Source organism: Tachysurus fulvidraco, chromosome 21 (assembly GCF_022655615.1).
Source record: "Tachysurus fulvidraco isolate hzauxx_2018 chromosome 21, HZAU_PFXX_2.0, whole genome shotgun sequence".
NCBI classification, from domain to species: domain Eukaryota; kingdom Metazoa; phylum Chordata; class Actinopteri; order Siluriformes; family Bagridae; genus Tachysurus; species Tachysurus fulvidraco.
In genome coordinates, this window is record NC_062538.1 from 1119209 (window position 1) to 1137281 (window position 18073).

Below are 18073 nucleotides of genomic sequence, written 5' to 3' on the forward strand. Positions count from 1 at the left end.
TCCGCCTCGTGTGTGTGGAGTTTGCATGTTCTCCCCGTGCCTCGGGGGTTTCCTCCGGGTACTCCGGTTTCCTCCCCCGGTCCAAAGACATGCATGGTAGGTTGATTGGCATCTCTGGAAAATTGTCCATAGTGTGTGTGTGTGTGTGTGAGTGAATGAGAGTGTGTGTGTAACCTGTGATGGGTTGGCACTCCGTCCAGGGTGTATCCTGCCTCGATGCCCGATGACGCCTGAGATAGACACAGGCTCCCCGTGACCCGAGAAGTTCGGATAAGCGGTAGAAGATGAATGAATGAATTTCATATTCAAATATCAGCTTTTATTTTTTACATGACTATATACGGTAATTCCCAAAAAGAAATTCATTTGCTGCTAGGATGCTTAAGAAGGATCTCAGGTCAGGGAAACAAGTTGGCCTATGGACACTCAACCCCTGGCATTAAGGCAAAATGATTAAAAAGGGATGAATTGTAATCCAGGCTGGGAAATGATATGACCCTTGACAGAGTGCTGGAATACTCAGAGGGTGCAAAGCATAATTAAAATATGAAATACAGCCTCACCGACCCGCCGCCAAGACATATATGGTTTCTGGGAAGTCCAAGAGCTCATCATAAATGCTTCACTGAAGTAACAGGAGGCCTGTAACAGTTCACTGTTCACTGTTATGTCAAAAAAAAATTGCAAATTGTAATTAACCATTAAGTTTTTTTAGCATTCTTATCCACCGTACCGCTTCACAGATGGACATAAAATGGATCAGGTAAACAGGTAAGATCAGGAAATCCAGAACAGCATTCCGGAGACATCGTCCATATATTCCGTATTTGCCAATAACTATAACTACAACAAAGCGTTTATTGTTAACCTCATTAGGATTATCACAATTGCACACGATTATAATCACATAAGATAAAGCCATTAATCCTGCTAGAGACCACAACACTGAGCTTGTTATATCATCTCCTTTCCTTTAATCCCTGCAGACGGATACACCACAGACGACATCGTGTTCTTCTGGCAAGGAGGCGACAATGCTGTGACCGGAGTGGACAAACTGGAGCTGCCTCAATTCTCCATCATGGAGCTGCATCTTGTGTCCAGAGAAGTGAGGTTCACAACAGGTACGCATTACAATCTCAGACCTTTTGAAGGAAGCCTAATCCTAGACAAGCTAGAACTTTTTTTAATGAGGTTGCCAGCTTAGACCCGATGACCCGATAACCGGATAATCGATCTAAGGTTGTGTGAGTTACAAAACCGCGTCCGTAGAAAATCGATACCATAACGTGGCTCCGCCCATCTTGTCCCAATTGCTCTCTATTTATTAGTGCTTCTGGCTTGCAGTTCCTATGTTTGACCACTAGGTGCAATAATCAAATCAAATCAAAATCAAATTGTAATTAACCCTTAAGTTTTTTTAGCATTCTTATCAGTGCCACTTTGTACACTATTTACACACCATACTGGACAATCTTTAAAAACCATACACACTTATGTATATGTATATTTATAATATATGTATGTACATTATTCCTTCATATTCTCCATATATTTCATATTTTTATATAGTTTTTTTATATAGTTTTCTAATATAGTTTATACTTTCTTATTATTTTATTCTCATTGTATTTTTTGCTTTTTTGTACTTTTTTATGTTCTTTATTCTTATACCGGACGGTTGCGTAAAGCATTTCACTGCATATGTACTGTATGTGTATGTGACAAAAAATTTTTTGATTCGATTCGATTCGATCTGCGTATCATAAGGTCCGTACGGGACAGGGCGTCGATTTGGGTAGGGACGGTAGGGACATGTCCCTACCAATATCCAGGGTACACTTAATAATTCGACCAATCCTATATATTTATATTTATACATAACCACTGATATTCGTCTGTGTCTTGTGCTTTTTTTACTTATTTCATTTAACATTTATCCAGGAATCATTAAATAAGATGAAAATATTTTACAACGGCGTTCTGGAAAAACTAGTGGAACTCAAACGGTTAACAGATTTACCCCCTGCAATGAATCCCGCCTCTGTAACTCACCTCTCTAAAATGATTGGCCTTTCCCTTTTTTGAGTCCCGCCTCTTTAACCCACGTGGCTATTTGATTGGCTTTGTTTTTCTCGCTAATGTGTTGAGGTCGGCTGCAGCTATATTCCGTTGTATGAAGCATTATGCAACGTGATTATGCAGGTTACCGTTATGTGAGGAAGAAAGTATTCTTATAACAAGAGTTTTATGCACAAAATACGGGGAACGTTGTCCCCAACAATGTCAAATAAATTATGTCCCCAACAATGTCAAAATCAAACTTTCGCCATTGTGTACGGGACAGGGAAGGCGCAGGGCGACAAAACGTCTGTTCGTCATCTCATACTGTACACAAACACTGCTAGCTAGCGTAACATTAGGCTAATTCATATATAAAGTATGTTAGTGTTACACAATCAGTATCATTAGCTAAACGTCACAAGATCAGCTAACGAAAAGGGGCTTATTACATAAAGGTTCATTGTCGGCTACCCCGATGCCACGCCCATCCGGCAGACATGGTCCGTCTACCGCGGTGTTAGTGATTAAAGGTGACTTCTGAGGTGAAAACACTTCCACTATGTTTGTCCTTGGTCACCGTGACAGCGACTGGAGCTGCCTCAATGTTTTTGCCCTTGCTCTTGCTTTTCTTTATTTATGCCTTCATAAATCATGAGCTTTGAAGATTTTGGTTCGAGTTTATCGTTTAACGCCAGTTTCGTTTGCCGTATTAAAAACGTATGAATACGTCTAGACAAAATATTCTTACGGTACAATGCGGTTTTTTTTCAGCAGGATCTTTGTGTTTGTCTGTATGAGAACAATTCTGTCCATCGGTACAAATGAAATCTTTGTGAAACTGCAACCTTTCGGTTGTCGATTCCTCAACCGAGAGACGGGGGACTCGAGTCATATGACTTGACTCGAGTCAGACTGTAGTCGCAAATTTGAGACTGGAGGTTCGCTTGACAAATATTAAAAAAAAGACTCGACTTGACTTTGACTTGACACTCATTACTTTAGACTTGACTCGGACTGGAGTTAAATGATTCAGAGACGGGGACTCAACTTGACTCGAGTCAGACTTAAGTCGCAAATTTGAGACTTGCTTGACAAATATTAAAAAAGACTCGACTTGACTTTGACTTGACACTCATGACTTAAGACTTGACTCGGACTGGAGTTAAATGATTCAGAGATGGGGACTCGACTTGACTCAAGTCAGAATTAAGTCACAAATTTGAGACTTGAGACTTGCTTGACAAATATTATAAAAAGACTCAACTTGACTTTGACTTGACATTCATTACTCGAGACTTGACTCGGACTTGAGTTAAATGATTCAGAGATGGGGGACTCGACTTGACTCGAGTCAGACTTAAGTCGCAAATTTGAGACTTGAGACTTGCTTGACAAATATTACAAAAAGACTCGACTTGACTTTGACTTGACATTCAAGTCTCATGACTCGAGACTTGACTCGGACTGGAGTTAAATGATTCAGAGATGGGGACTCGACTTGACTCGAGACAGACTTAAGTCACAAATTTGAGACTTGAGATTTGCAAGACAAATATTATAAAAAGACTCGACTTGACTTTGACTTGACATTCATGTGTGACTTACTCCCACCTCTGCCTCAACCCATAAATGCAGCTGCAGAAATCTAATCTAAGTGGAATAATCTAAGAACTATTTGTTTATGTTCGTTTGTTTGTTTGTTTGTTTGTTTGTTTGTTTGTTTTTATGCCAAAAGTTGAGTTTGTTCACTATGGCGAAACAAATAGAAGGTTTTTTAAAGCAAAAGATTTTCGTACTTCACAAACTCACTGACACCAGACGTATGAAACGTGTGACGTCGCCATGGTTTCCAGATTTCCCCCAAAGCAAAGTTAACACCTTCTTCTGGTCGATTTTTCTCTGACAGTCATATCATTTCCACCTCTTTACAGACCTGTTTCCTGCTTATACGGATCTCATTCTTTGTATTTTTTTTACACCTTTATTGTGTAGCTGTATACAGCTGAGGAATTAAAAGAGAACGCAACAATCTGTGTGCGTAAGCTGTCGTTCCACCACAAACCATCAGGAACATGGAAGCTTATGACCCCACTCTGGGAGTGTGGATGGGGGCGGGGTCATCCAGGAAGAGACCACGCCCATCAGGATCGCCCAGCATAACGCAAAGCTTAACAAAATGACATTAACTGAAGAACTGAAGTCTCCCTTAAAAAAAGAGAAAGAGAGAGAGAGAGAGAGAGAGAGAGAGAGAGAGAGAGAGAGATTAGACAGACAGAGAGAGAGAGACAGAGAGAGAGTGAAAGAGAGACAGACAGAGAGAGAGAGAGAGACAGAGAGAAAGTGAGAGAGAGAGCGAGAGAGACTGAGAGACAGAGAGAGATAGGGAGAGAGACAGACAAAGAGAGAGAGAGACAGGGAGAGATACAGAGAGAGAGACAAAGAGAGAGACAGAGAGAGAGAGAGATTGAGAGAGAGAGAGAGCGAGAGAGAGACAGATTGAGAGACAGAGAGACAGAGTGAGAGAGAGAGAGAGGGAGACAGATTGAGAGAGAGAGAGACACAGAGAGAGAGAGAGAGAGAGAGAGAGAGAGAGAGAGACAGATTGAGAGACAGAGTGAGAGAGAGAGAGAGACACACAGAGAGAGAGAGAGAGAGAGACTGCGGTTTTATCTGACAATTCTCCGAGGGACACAGGAGCTGCCTGCTGAGAGGAGAGGAGGCTTAGAGAAAAATCTGCCACGCTGGCAACTTCCAGCCATGTTTAACTGGAATCAAATCTGTCCCCAGAAAGGAGTACATTGTGTAGGAGAAATGAAACGACCCGTACAAGCAGGAGAAACGGAGAAATAGCCATCCTGTGTGCCATCCTGTGTGCCATCCTGTGTGCCATCCTGTGTGCCATCCTGTGTGCCATCCTGTGTGCCATCCCGTGTGCCATCCTGTGTGCCATGAAAATATGCTGTTTTTAAACACCCTGCTTCTTTGTTAATGTCTACATCCAGGCTCGTATCCCAGGCTGTCACTGAGTTTTCGCATCAAAAGGAATATAGGCTACTTCATCCTGCAGACCTACATGCCCTCGATCCTGATCACCATCCTTTCCTGGGTGTCCTTTTGGATCAACTATGATGCCTCTGCTGCTCGGGTGGCACTCGGTAAGGACACGCTTAGCGTTTACAAGCAAGAAACATGGCTTTTTTTTAAAGCCAGTAATAAAGTGTGCAATATTTTATAAAAACGTTCAGAGGTTGTGAGTCAAAGCCTGACGATGCAACTGAGAATACATGACAGTGGGAGGAGCAAACTCTCTCTCTCTTCTGTCAATCAACGTAAAACTAGCCGCTGGAGTCTCTGAGCGCTTTCCTTCCAGTGTTAAGCTGCACTTTGTTGACCTTTGCTTCACGTATATCAGTGTTAGCCTTCACCCTCCAGCCTCAATCCTGAGTTCAGGTCAAGTTCTCCTGCATGTTCTCCACAAGGTGGAGCAAATTCACTCAAATGATGTGTAATCTCGCTTCCTTCGCAGGGGTCACTACGGTACTCACTATGACAACCATTAACACCCATCTACGGGAGACCCTCCCGAAGATCCCCTACGTGAAAGCCATCGATGTCTACCTCATGGGCTGCTTTGTTTTCGTGTTCCTGGCCCTTCTCGAATATGCCTTCGTCAACTACGTGTTTTTCGGACGAGGACCCCAGCAGCAGAAGAAAATCAACGAGCGCCTCAACAAAGCTAACAACGAACGCCCACGCTACGAGGATAAACGCCTGCGAGAACAGGTTGACCTGACCGTCCATCACCATCAACATGTTCATATCCATCCAGTTCTAACCTTCTAATGGAAGCAGATTAAAACAAATCTCATTCACATGTGGATTGTTTTTAGTATATTTTTGATTAAAATCATCCACCCTAAACATTCAGAGGTCTCACCGTCCGTTGCTTTTACTTAACCCGTGGCTTCCCTTCAGAGGCTCAACATAGAGAAGATCAGACTGTATTTATTTATCTGTGATATAAAAGAACTGAACGATGATGATGATGATGATGATGATGATGATGATGATTATACAGTATTTACATGCTATTAATCCACGTTCTGATGAGTTCGTTCCTAGAAAGCTATCAGTTTATATTAAATATCTTAGAAAGTGTATAATGCATGAAGTGTGGTAACTTTTTCAGAAAAAAAAATAGAATTTTTCTGATTTTGGACAAAGGAGGTCACGGTGGCTTAGCGGTTAGCACGTTTGCCTCACACCTCCAGGGTTCGGGGTTCGATTCCCACCTCCACCTTGTGTGTGTGGAGTTTGCATGTTCTCCCCGTGCCTCGGGGGTTTCCTCCGGGTACTCCGGTTTCCTCCCCCGGTCCAAAGACATGCATGGTAGGTTGATTGGCATCTCTGGAAAATTGTCCGTAGTGTGTGTGTGTGTGTGTGTGAGTGAATGAGAGTGTGTGTGTGCCCTGTGATGGGTTGACACTCCGTCCAGGGTGTATCCTGCCTCGATGCCCGATGACGCCTGAGATAGGCACAGGCTCCCCGTGACCCGAGGTAGTTCAGATAAGCGGTAGAAGATGAATGAATGAATGATTTTGGACAAACACAACAATACACAATACCGTAACGTCTCCAGCTATTTTTTCTGTACGAAATTCAACGTACCACGCTTCATGCACACTTTCGTAGTTGTCCATTATGTTTATTGTACATTTGTTGTATTATTTTTAGAGGAAAAACAACAATGTTGATCAAATTGTCTTAAGTATTTACTGGCCGTTTTTAACATTCTCTTCATCTCTTTTTTCACGTGGCAAGGACTCCATTTCAGCGCCGTTTCAAAGCAACACCCTCAGGTCATACACACAGCGAAGAAATCTGTATCTCGAAGAACAAAGAAAAGTTGGGGTACAGAAACTTAGACCTCATCATAGCCGCAAGACTGCAGATTTACACTCGGTCATTCTAATGCCATTAAGTTATAATGCCATGTGTCTGCCATGACGTTCTGAGAGCAAGCTCTGTAAAGTTCTCTACTTCTTCTGATTAGTGTTTGTTTGTAAATTTGACATCACATGTTCATTGCATTTGCATGATAAAATACAGCACAGTATTTCTTTCTCTCTGTGAAATTTTATTGCAGAGGATTTCTGGATTGTCCTTTTGACTGTGTCTCTCTTTGTTGTTTATCTCTGATCAAGGTGGACGCTTACGGCAACATCCTGCTCACCACCCTGGAGATGAACAATGAGGTGATGCCGTCAGACGTGGGCAGCAGCGTAAGTGACTCGCGCAACTCTGTCATGTCGTTTGACAGCTCGGGCGTGCAGTTTCGTAAGCCTGTCGGTTCCTCTCGCGACGGCTTCGGCCATCACTCGCTGGAGCGCGGCGCCATGCGCAGCCGTGCCAACTGCCGCCTGCGGAGGCGCTCGTCCAAGCTCAAGCTCAAAATCCCCAACCTGACGGATGTAAGCACCATTGACAAGTGGTCACGCGTGATTTTCCCCATCACGTTCGGATTCTTCAACCTTATCTACTGGTTGTACTACGTGAATTGACACACGTCCTCCCAGGAAACATGGGCCATATTTTGAGAGCACACACTGAATTGGCTTTGATACAATTGGAAAATATGTATACACATATAGGAAAAGTTCATACATATGTATATGCATATTTCTATATCTTATATTTCTATACACACGATGCGGAAAGAACTTTTCTGATGTAAAAAAAAAAAAAAATTATATAGATTGACTTGAATGTTTAAGAATCATGTGAGACAAACATTTCTTTTACTTCTGAAACTAACGAACGTTCGAACAAGAAAAAAAAAAAAATCCTTCCAAGGGTTTGGAACTAAGGACTGCATGATATTTTTGCTAAAAGAAAGATTGCGAGATATAGAGAAAAGGATACGCAGAGCATCCTCATTCGGCTTTTTATCGATACACACTGCAATCAGCCTTTTTCCCCCCGACTGCAGCTCATGAAATCAGTCATGGCTCGTATGCTTTTGGACACAGACCAGGCAGAACGCGTTCCCTCCGTCCTCGACCTTTCCGTCCTCCTCGGTGTGCCTCCTGTCCTTTCCTCCTGTCTCTCGTTGAAGGGACTCTCAATTTTGTCCCTATATTCAATGCTGTACAGCAGACCTCCCTCCTCCCTTGGATTATCCGCTGTTTCCTTGATTTTTTTTTTTTTTTTTGTTTATTTGTTTTTCATGAGAGACCTTTTTCTCTTTCCTAGATCTACTGTAAAGCTCTGGTCAGTGGTTTACACTGGACGGCCATCCCGCATATTAAAAACAAACAAACAAACAAACAAACAAACAAACAAACACAATCCCCGCCCAGAGTTTCGTTATTTTTTTCTCTTGAACCCATTTACGTGAGCCTTGAGAATTTCTTGCATTTTGGTTGTAAGGATTCTTACTACTCTGGTTGCTATTATTTTGTCTTTTGGGAAAATCAATCCATTCTGGGGAGAGCAGTTAATTAAGCATAGAGTTCTAGAGTTAGCGCATCGCTAGATAACGAGCCACCTATACGCATCGTCGGTTTTTGTTTATTCGTTCGGTTTTGTTTGGAGAAAAAGGATAAACGGCATCAAGTGTACATTTACTCGATATCCTCCATCGAACATGGTTAGGTAGTAGACTGTACTCTTGCTTTTCTTCTTGTTCCTAGTGATATTCATCTGTTTTGTAGATAAAGTACTCATCCTTATATCATCATCCTCCACTTTGTGTCGTGTGAGGACGTAAAAAAAAAAGGGACCGTGGTGAGCTGTTTGTCTGAGCTTGGTTTGGTTTTGAAGTTAGTCCATCAACTATATGAAGTTGTATTAAAAAAAAAAAAAAAGAAAACTGTGTACTGTATACAAACAGAAGGAGGTGGTCATTGTTTTCAAATCTGCTAAATATTTAAGTGATCAGCCCATCGTGTGACCTGATATTGTTCGTGATAACTCGCTCATCTTTAATGGCCCATTCTCTGAGAACAAGTCATTATCTTGTTGGGTTTCTTTTTTGTTGTTTGTTGGGTTTCTTTTTTGTTTGTTTTTTTTCTCGTTTCTTTGTTTTTCTTGGGTTTTTTTTTTTCTCAGTTCCTCTAAAATGTGCCTGTCTGCAACCTGAAGTAGGTGTCCTCAATCGATCACTGAAGTAAAAGAGGGCTAAACGGCGCTCAGTCTTTGACCTGCAGACCCACCCACAGCCCTGATGTTACACATCTTAGGATTCAATCCCAAAGACTGATGACATCAGCATGATCAGGAAAAAAAAAAGAGCTTCTGAGTCTTAATGGGGCAAAATAAGATGTATGATAAAAGCCATGAACTGACGTGACAACCAAAAAGGCCTATAAACCCATCCTTATGTCATTCTTATGAATTTCAGTGTAATGTCATCATGTCATGCAGTGAACCTCATGTACTTCACCATAACCACAGACACCAGATCTTACCAGATCCATCCAGCACCTCTCTTTCTCTCTCTCTCTCTCTCTCTCTCTCTCTCTCTCTCTCTCTCTCTCTCTCTCTCTCTCTCTCTGTGTTCCATATGCTCAGCAGGGTTGGGGTCAGTCCTTCAGGGGTTCGTGGTGGATGCAGTTTGCAAAGGGGTTTGTCTTTGATCACACATTAGAGCCAGTGGAGCTCGAGAGCCCTGAAATCTTTTGCGGTCCAGAGGTGGAGGACGTACTGAGCGGGTCTCAGTTCTCAGAGCCGAGTAGATTCCCTCGGCTCTCGGCTCACTCTCACCGCACGCCATCCACCGCCATTCCATACGACCACAAATACCAGACAGAGAGAGACAGAGAGAGAGAGAGACGCTACGCTATCATTACACTGTTAGCGCCGTATAGCTGACTGAAACGTGGTAAAAAGAGGTGGAAGATGTTCATCACTGACATCAGGCTGCTGACTAACGAGCAGGTTGCAAAATACCTTTATATCAAGTGTAGCAATGTTGCGTGTGTCGTTTATTCCACGAACCAGCACCAGATGTGTGAATGAAATCAGATGAGGTTCCTGCAATCTAACGTTTAGATGTGAAAGCGATCGCACCAGAGCGAAGGACGTCGGGATCGTTTGGGTTTTAATTGTATAGCATCATCACACACATGTAGAAGGAACCCGGTCAGCGTGGTTAGTCTAGTGCAGCCTGTTTAACGTCACGTAGCTCGAGGACGGCGAGAAAAGTAAAGAAAAAAGCCAATCGATCCAAAAAAAACGAATATTGCTTGAACAATTGAATGCTGAATCATTTCATTTTATTGCCTCTTCTTGCATTTCCTGACAAATCTACGGATTATTTAAACACGCTACGGATTTAAACGATTGACATTTTAATCGACACGAAAGCAAACGGCCTGTTTTTCTAGATGTCGTAATTTGTTAGTAAAGAAGTTTAAACCTAAAGACTAAAATTCATTGAGCCATCAGGAAGAGAAGTTTATAAGTTTAGAGAAGTGATGCTGTTATTTGCCAAAGCGAAGGCCCTCGGTCTGTGGTTTATAGATTAGATTCATAATTAATAATCTGATCAATTATTACTAACTAGCTAACTAACTATTATCCCTATAGGTAGATGTGCGGTTTCCCTGCGTGCTGCTAAACTCGGTCAAACCGTCGGGTATGTTATTAGTCAGGACGCTCAGCCCATTCTTATACCGAACGTGAGTCTTGGCTCAGCCGAGTCCTTCGTCGCGTCATGTCTACGTTATTACTCTGATGGTCAGGGCGCACTTGTAGCACCAGCAGCACCCGAATAATTTATCTTCGATCTGTCGGGAACAGTGGAACAGAGATTTTTTTTGTGGGTGCCGTCGGCTCCCTGCGAGATTTGCCTTAATCGGAAAGCATTCGTACACACGGACTTAGATCACAGCAATAGAATGCGAACGCCACACAGCGAGTCGATTTCAAGCCTTAACGGTCATAACAACCTAATTATATTCACACTCAGTTGTAGATGAATTCAAGAAAAAACATTCGGTTAGATTCGATTATAATAATCTGCTTTATTCCTGTTATGGACCTGTCACGTATCTAATATAGGCGGCGTATGTAGGACATTGTGATAACGAGCAGGATCCAGTTTCCTGTTGGAGATCCCAGAGCACCACCGCTGCTAAGCCACCATGATGAGCCACGTGATATCGATAGATTTGCAGGCCGTTTAAAAAAAAAAAAAAGTGATAGTCAGCGAAAGGGTGGTGAAAAAAAACAGGAGTATTTTTCATTGCTAAGTCTTTATTTCATCTTTTATTAGCATCACGTGTTAAAGTGTTCGGATGGAAACGACCGACACGCTGGTTTGCTCTGGTGAACTGGCCGAAATACTGAAATACTTAAACATATGTAGCAACATGGGGAGGGTGGGGTGTGGTGTTTTGGTGTTTTTGTGACACTTCTTGCTAACACTGTAATCATTTTTAGTTTGCTTTTGCTTTAAACGATAAATGTAGTTTATTTAAAACAGAAAAAAAAAGCTTCAAGCTTTAGTTTAAACAAACAGTCACATGGGCGCGATTTTTAAATAATTATTTTTTTTAAATATATTTCCACTCTCGTAGCATCTTTGTCACGTGCACGCTTATCTTAAAGTGTGGAATAAAGAGGACAGATATAACAGAGAGATAAGAGATAATTGAGATAACAGAGAGATAATTGAGAGATAACTGAGATAGAACAGAGATAACTGAGAGATAACTGAGAGATAACTGAGATAACTAAGAGATAACAGAGAGATGAGATAGAGAGATAACTTAAGAGATAAATGAGATAACAGAGATAACTGAGATAACTAAGAGATAACAGAGATAACTGAGAGATAACTGAGATAACTAAGAGATAACAGAGAGATGAGATAGAGAGATAACTTTATAGATAACAGAGATAACTAAGAGATAACAGAGAGATGAGATAGAGAGATAACTTTATAGATAACAGAGATAACTAAGAGATAACAGAGAGATGAGATAGAGAGATAACTTAAGAGATAACTGAGATAACAGAGATAACTGAGAGATAACTGAGATAACTAAGAGATAACAGAGATAACTGAGAGATAACTGAGATAACTAAGAGATAACAGAGAGATGAGATAGAGAGATAACTTTATAGATAACAGAGATAACTAAGAGATAACAGAGAGATGAGATAGAGAGATAACTTTATAGATAACAGAGATAACTAAGAGATAACAGAGAGATGAGATAGAGAGATAACTTAAGAGATAACTGAGATAACAGAGATAACTGAGAGATAACTGAGATAACTAAGAGATAACAGAGATGAGATGGAGAGATAACTTAAGAGATAACTGAGATAACAGAGAGATGAGATAGAGAGATAACAAGAGATAACTGAGATAACAGAGAGATGAGATAGAGAGATAACAAGAGATAACTGAGATAACAGAGAGATGAGATAGAGAGATAACTTAAGAGATAACTGAGAGAAGCCTTCGCTTCTCATTGTGGTGGAGAGTTTGAGATGTTGATGGTGTTGATCGTGTTAGTGGTGTAATACTTTTCAGGACTCGTGAGAAAAAAAAAATGTAATGACTCATAGTTTGGTTTGTTGACATGAACATACTCATTCCTGCTTATTAGACGTCTGAAGACTTTTTTTTTATTTTTTTTTTGATGAGATCAGGTTGGGCAGGGAGATATTAACCCTGTTAGCATCTCCGACCGGACGTGGCTCCTAGCATCTGGGAGTTCGGTCATGTTCTGTACCTTAAATACTGTGAGTTAAAGAGGAAAACTTGGTTTACTTCGAAATCCAGACCCATCTGCTCGATCGAGACGATTTTTATACTAGAACTAAAGAATCATTACGATGGCAGCGGTCTTTTTTGGAATAATTGTAATCTTGTGCAGCATTTAGTGGTAGATAACGTTGCAGTCGCTCACACACACACACACACACACACACACACACACACACACACACACACTGTCCATCTGCAACGATGACCATGCCGAGCCGGCCTTCTTTGGAGAATGTGTCACAGCATATGACTCACTGAATCATTCTGACTGAATCTTTCTGTGTCTTAATAGTTTCAGAGTGAAATTTGTTCGATCTCTTTGTCGATCGTTTGTCATATATATATATATATAGTATATGTTTAAGCGGGAGAGCTTTATATAATATCAGGAATGGGAGGGGACAGGAAGTGGACGGGGCCAATAAATGACAACGGACGACATCCTATCACACCCTTCATTCTGTCACGAATCATCTCGATATATCCACAAACAAATCATCAGCACACGTCGTTTTTCTTTAGCAAACTGCTGCTTTTTTGTGTTTTTCTGCCACAAAACATCAGAAAAGGAAGTACAAAAAACTGTTGAACTGATTTCAATGTGAATTTTTCTTGCCTCTTGTGTATATGTGTAATTACATGTGAATTGTATTGTAAATATGATATCTTTCATCTATATTTCTTAATGCATGAACTAAAACAGGGCAGTTGGTAGTAACAGCTAGCCTCACTGCGACTGGCATGGACAGCTTTTGCAGCAACCTGCATAACTTCTGCAAACGAAACCTCTGAAAAAAAAAAAAACGTCAAAAGGAAAAAAAAATACAGGAAAAAATAAACACCGGTTTTGTTTCGCATGAATTTTTTTTTTTTTTTTTTTTTTTTTTTAGAAGGGTTATTTTCTCATTTTTTTTATTATTAATTAATTAATTAATCTATTTATTTGTATTTTTTGTTTTTTTGTTTGTTTGTTTTTTGTGTTTTAACCTGTCCATAAGCTCACCCTTACACGCAAAGACGGAACAAACTCGCTTTCAAGGTGCTTTTACTTCTTGCACTGGATATCAGAACAGACCCGAAGAGTCGGTTTCATGAGAGAAAGAACAAGAATCGCTAAAAATATTCTAATAATAAAATAAAGGGAATATGCACGTCGTCATCCTTTCTCGATTTTTTTTATAGATCGCGTTTAATCGGAGCTAGACGGATAGAGGGATAAACAGACGGATAAATGAACGCAAACTGTAAACCAGAGAACAAACTTTTTGTCTTTGCTGGAAGTTTGTTAAAAAAAACAAACAAAAAAAGCTCAGAAGGATATTACAATGGTCTCCCTCTCCGAAATAATACAACCACGCAAAGAATTGTTTTCAAATGTATTAATATTATTATTATTATTATTATTATTATTATTATTATTATTATTATTATTAATAATAATATTGTTATTGTTATTATTGTTGTTATTTTATTATTATTATTATTATTATTATTATTTAACTATTTATTTAACTATTTATTTATTTATTTGATAATTGGTTTGTTTGTTTGATTTTTATTTGAAAGAAATCATTCCTTCACTGATCTACACTTCAATCCTTCTTCAGTATCGTTTTTCTTTCCTTTCTAACTGCCTGTATTTGTTGTATTTTAAACAAGTCGTTAATTCTTATCGTTGCTGTCGTTTGGTTTTTTTTTTTTACATAGAAAAGGAAATATATTTCTACTTTACATTTTTGCCCTGAGAGTAAAAAAAAATGCGAAAGGGTTCAGTTCACTTTTTATTATTATTATTATTATTATTATTATTATTATTATTATTATTATTATTATTATTTATTCTGTTAATATATCGATGTTACGATTCATTTCTGGAGTATGATTTGTCTTCATGAACTCGACATTTGTACAATATAAAGTTGTATTTCCATTTCTTTTGTCAGTGCCGATTTAATGTAATGGTGTCCGTCAGCTTTTCTAGGTGTTTGAGCAAAATGTGTTTTTTACTAATACAAACTGTAACAGTATGTGGTACAAAAAAAAGGGTTATACTTAACCGACTGACTTTTTACAAATAAAGGCTTATACAGTAAAGAAGCGAAATGCAGACGTCTTTTCGTTTGCCATTTGTGGACTAATGGTTCCGTTTGATTTCTTGAAGCTCGACGAACTCCTTTTGAACTGATTAGTCCTCAAATGGTAAATCATGAACTTTAACCGTTCTGAACGGCGACTCTTTCTGACGTGGACTGTGAAACTCTGATGCATCTCTTTCATTTTTTTTTTTTTTACTTTTGGGTTTTTTTATTTTTTTTTTTTTTTTTTTTTTTTTTTTTTTGCCTTGTTGTTTTTTTTAATGGCTGCTGGGAAGCAAGGAAATATCATTTAATATGTTAAAATCTAAGAAAAGGAGCAGAAGCAAGAAAAGGCCATAGCATTGTCTTGTATAATTAATCTGAATTTGATTAAAGTCATGATACGTTAATAAGGATATACCTCCCTTCCAACCCTTGGTCCTGAATAAAGAACCAACAGAATCCCTGCTGAAAGAGTGTAATCTTTGCCCTGGACTGAAGCCTGGACATTTTCCTCATGACATCACACAAAACGACAAAAAATCAAAACGATTAGAGAATGCTTGAGGAATTAGCGCCGTATCTATTCGCGTGAGTCGGAAGACGACAGATATTCCACCGCACTGCGGTACGGAAGTTCAGGATGAACGTCATGGACCTTCCTCGGTAAAATACTCCAGTAAACAAAGACTCGTATAAACTCAAGAATTAAAGCATGTTGCTGTAAGTTTTGCTAATTTGCTAATAATTAGCGATGCTGAACTAAAGTCTAAGGTAGATTAGCATCGGTTCCTAACATAAATAATATAAGTCTAGCTAATTAGGATTTATTTATTTATTTATTTTATTTTGTTAGCAGATCTCATAGCGCTTGTTACGTACAGGAGCAGTAAAGCTTTTCAACGTAAAAGTATAATCATCTGTTTAAAATATTGACTTCTTTCTTCAGCACATTTTAAAGGAGTCGTTTTACTTAAATACATTTGAAGACTTTTTTTCGGCTGGAAACTTCATTTAAACCGAACGATTTGATGCTCCGTATGAATACTTTCTCTTCACCGTCTGAAAAAATGTGACTTCACATATTGTCAGTGTGATGTTTTCGTTTTTTTGTTTTTTTTTGAGACAAACACGTGATATAAAACGGGTTCACACACGTCACCGACGTGACGAGAGGAGGATCGAATTCTTCTAGAGACGAGTTCGACGCTAGGACGCTGCGGTGCTGAAAATGTAAAAAGCCGTGACAACAAACAAGAAAATCGTTCTTGATTCTTGCTTTGATGAACTTTGCAAAAGCTCCCAGCAGAGGAGACGCATACTTAGAGCTCTGTTAGGAAGATGGATGCAGAAGCCATTGAACTAGATCAGCAAAATGCGCCTGCCATTTTCTTGTTCTATTGTCAGCACTCCATAAAGAAACATCAAATATTGAAAGGGTGCATTAACATGGGCCAGAAATTGATGGCTTTTCTACTGTGTGTGTGTGTGTGTGTGTGTGTGTGTGTGTGTGTGTGTGTGTGTGTGTGTGTGTGTGTGTGTGTGTGTGTGTGGTAGAGTGGGCAATAATGAAAGCAGATAGCCATGACCTCTTCAAGAAATACCTTTTTCTTTAAAGCCAGATTTTATCGTATGCTCCTCCAACACTGGGTCTGGACATTGCAGCAAATTGGGAACTTGTCAAATTGCCAAATAAAAAGCATCTTTGGAGGAAAATCTGAGCTGAAGAATCTGCTGAAATCTCCTGCGTTAATATTTCATTTCATTGCATGTACCTTAAAAGGTTTCTGGTCTATTTCAGTCTGTTTTAAGCTCACGATGTGTTCTGTGAGATCTCCACAACAACACTGTTTACATGTCTAGTGTTCGGGTTCCTATTTTAACAGAGCTTAAGGATTTAAGGATCGTTTCAGGAAGGGAGGTTTTGTAGCTGCGATAACGTGGTACGCTGTTAGAAAGCATGATGTGGCGTTTGGTAATAAGTTCAAATGCTAATTGTTGGCAAAACCATGTGGTGGAAGTGGAATTAGTGATCAGGTCAGTACACTACACTACACACAGGCGTAATGTGTAAGTCCTTACTGATCCCCGGTCGCGATGTTTGATGTGTAGAGAATGAAGGTTAAAATCACTTCCATGAAAATATCTGAGAATCTGTGAAGTGTCATCTTGTGGCCAGATATAACATGAAAGCATTTCTCTGCAGAAAGTTTTTATTATGTCCATATAACATTTATTTATCGAGCGGTCTCGATCAGGTGTAGTCGTAACGCTCGGCGTGTCGCTCGCGGTCGGCGAGAACATCGGTGATGACGATCGATGAATTTAAACGAATTCCTACACAGACTGGAGATTAAATTAAAGTCGCTTTTAAGAGCCTGTGAAATGGCGACATAGCTGTGATCTTATTCCACATGCCAGTGCATTTCTTTCCCAAACAGGAACTCAGAGTGACGTCGTGTTCGAGCGTCCGAGATACCGCACACCTACGTCCAAACTAAACCTGACGGTAGCTTAGCCAGCTAGCTAAATATCGGATTAGCGGAAGATTGAAAAGATTAATGAGATTAATGAGAGTCTATCACTGACTCTGTATATGGCATTTTGATGAGAACATCTTAGAACATCTTCATTCACACAACACCATCTCCAAGGGGTTTATACGGTTCTAGAGAACATTTAATTGGACATCACAGTTTTGCCTAAAAAAATCAATAGTTTTCTAAGAAACGAAGAGCATTAAAACGAGGAGTAAATGAGTAAATCTCCAAATATCTAATAGACCTTGAGTGTTCGTTTTTAGCAAAAATGTAAAGAATATTTAGAACACTGTACTTCATTCATTCATTTTCTACCGCTTATCCGAACTTCTCGGGTCACAGGGAGCCTGTGCCTATCTCAGACGTCATCGGGCATCGAGGCAGGATACACCCTGGACGGAGTGCCAACCCATCACAGGGCACACACACACTCTCATTCACTCACATTCTCACACACTACGGACAATTTTCCAGAGATGCCAATCAACCTACCATGCATGTCTTTGGACCGGGGGAGGAAACCGGAGTACCCGGAGGAAACCCCCGAGGCACGGGGAGAACATGCAAACTCCACACACACAAGGCGGAGGTGAGAATCGAACCCCCGACCC

The 18073-nt window shown here is 40.0% G+C and overlaps 1 protein-coding gene across 1 annotated transcript in view; it reads left to right on the forward strand.

The window, feature by feature from the left end:
- The window catches only part of gabrb4 (gamma-aminobutyric acid type A receptor subunit beta4), a 62700-nt gene extending 50897 nt beyond the window's left edge, over nt 1-11803 (forward strand). The window contains exons 6-10 of the mRNA XM_027154217.2: nt 987-1124; nt 5067-5219; nt 5591-5847; nt 6886-6975; nt 7269-11803. Coding sequence (XP_027010018.1) covers nt 987-1124; nt 5067-5219; nt 5591-5847; nt 6886-6975; nt 7269-7625 — 995 coding nt within the window. The 3' untranslated portion in view covers nt 7626-11803. The remainder of the gene's footprint in view (nt 1-986; nt 1125-5066; nt 5220-5590; nt 5848-6885; nt 6976-7268) is intronic.
- Nucleotides 11804-18073: the final 6270 nt, after the last annotated feature.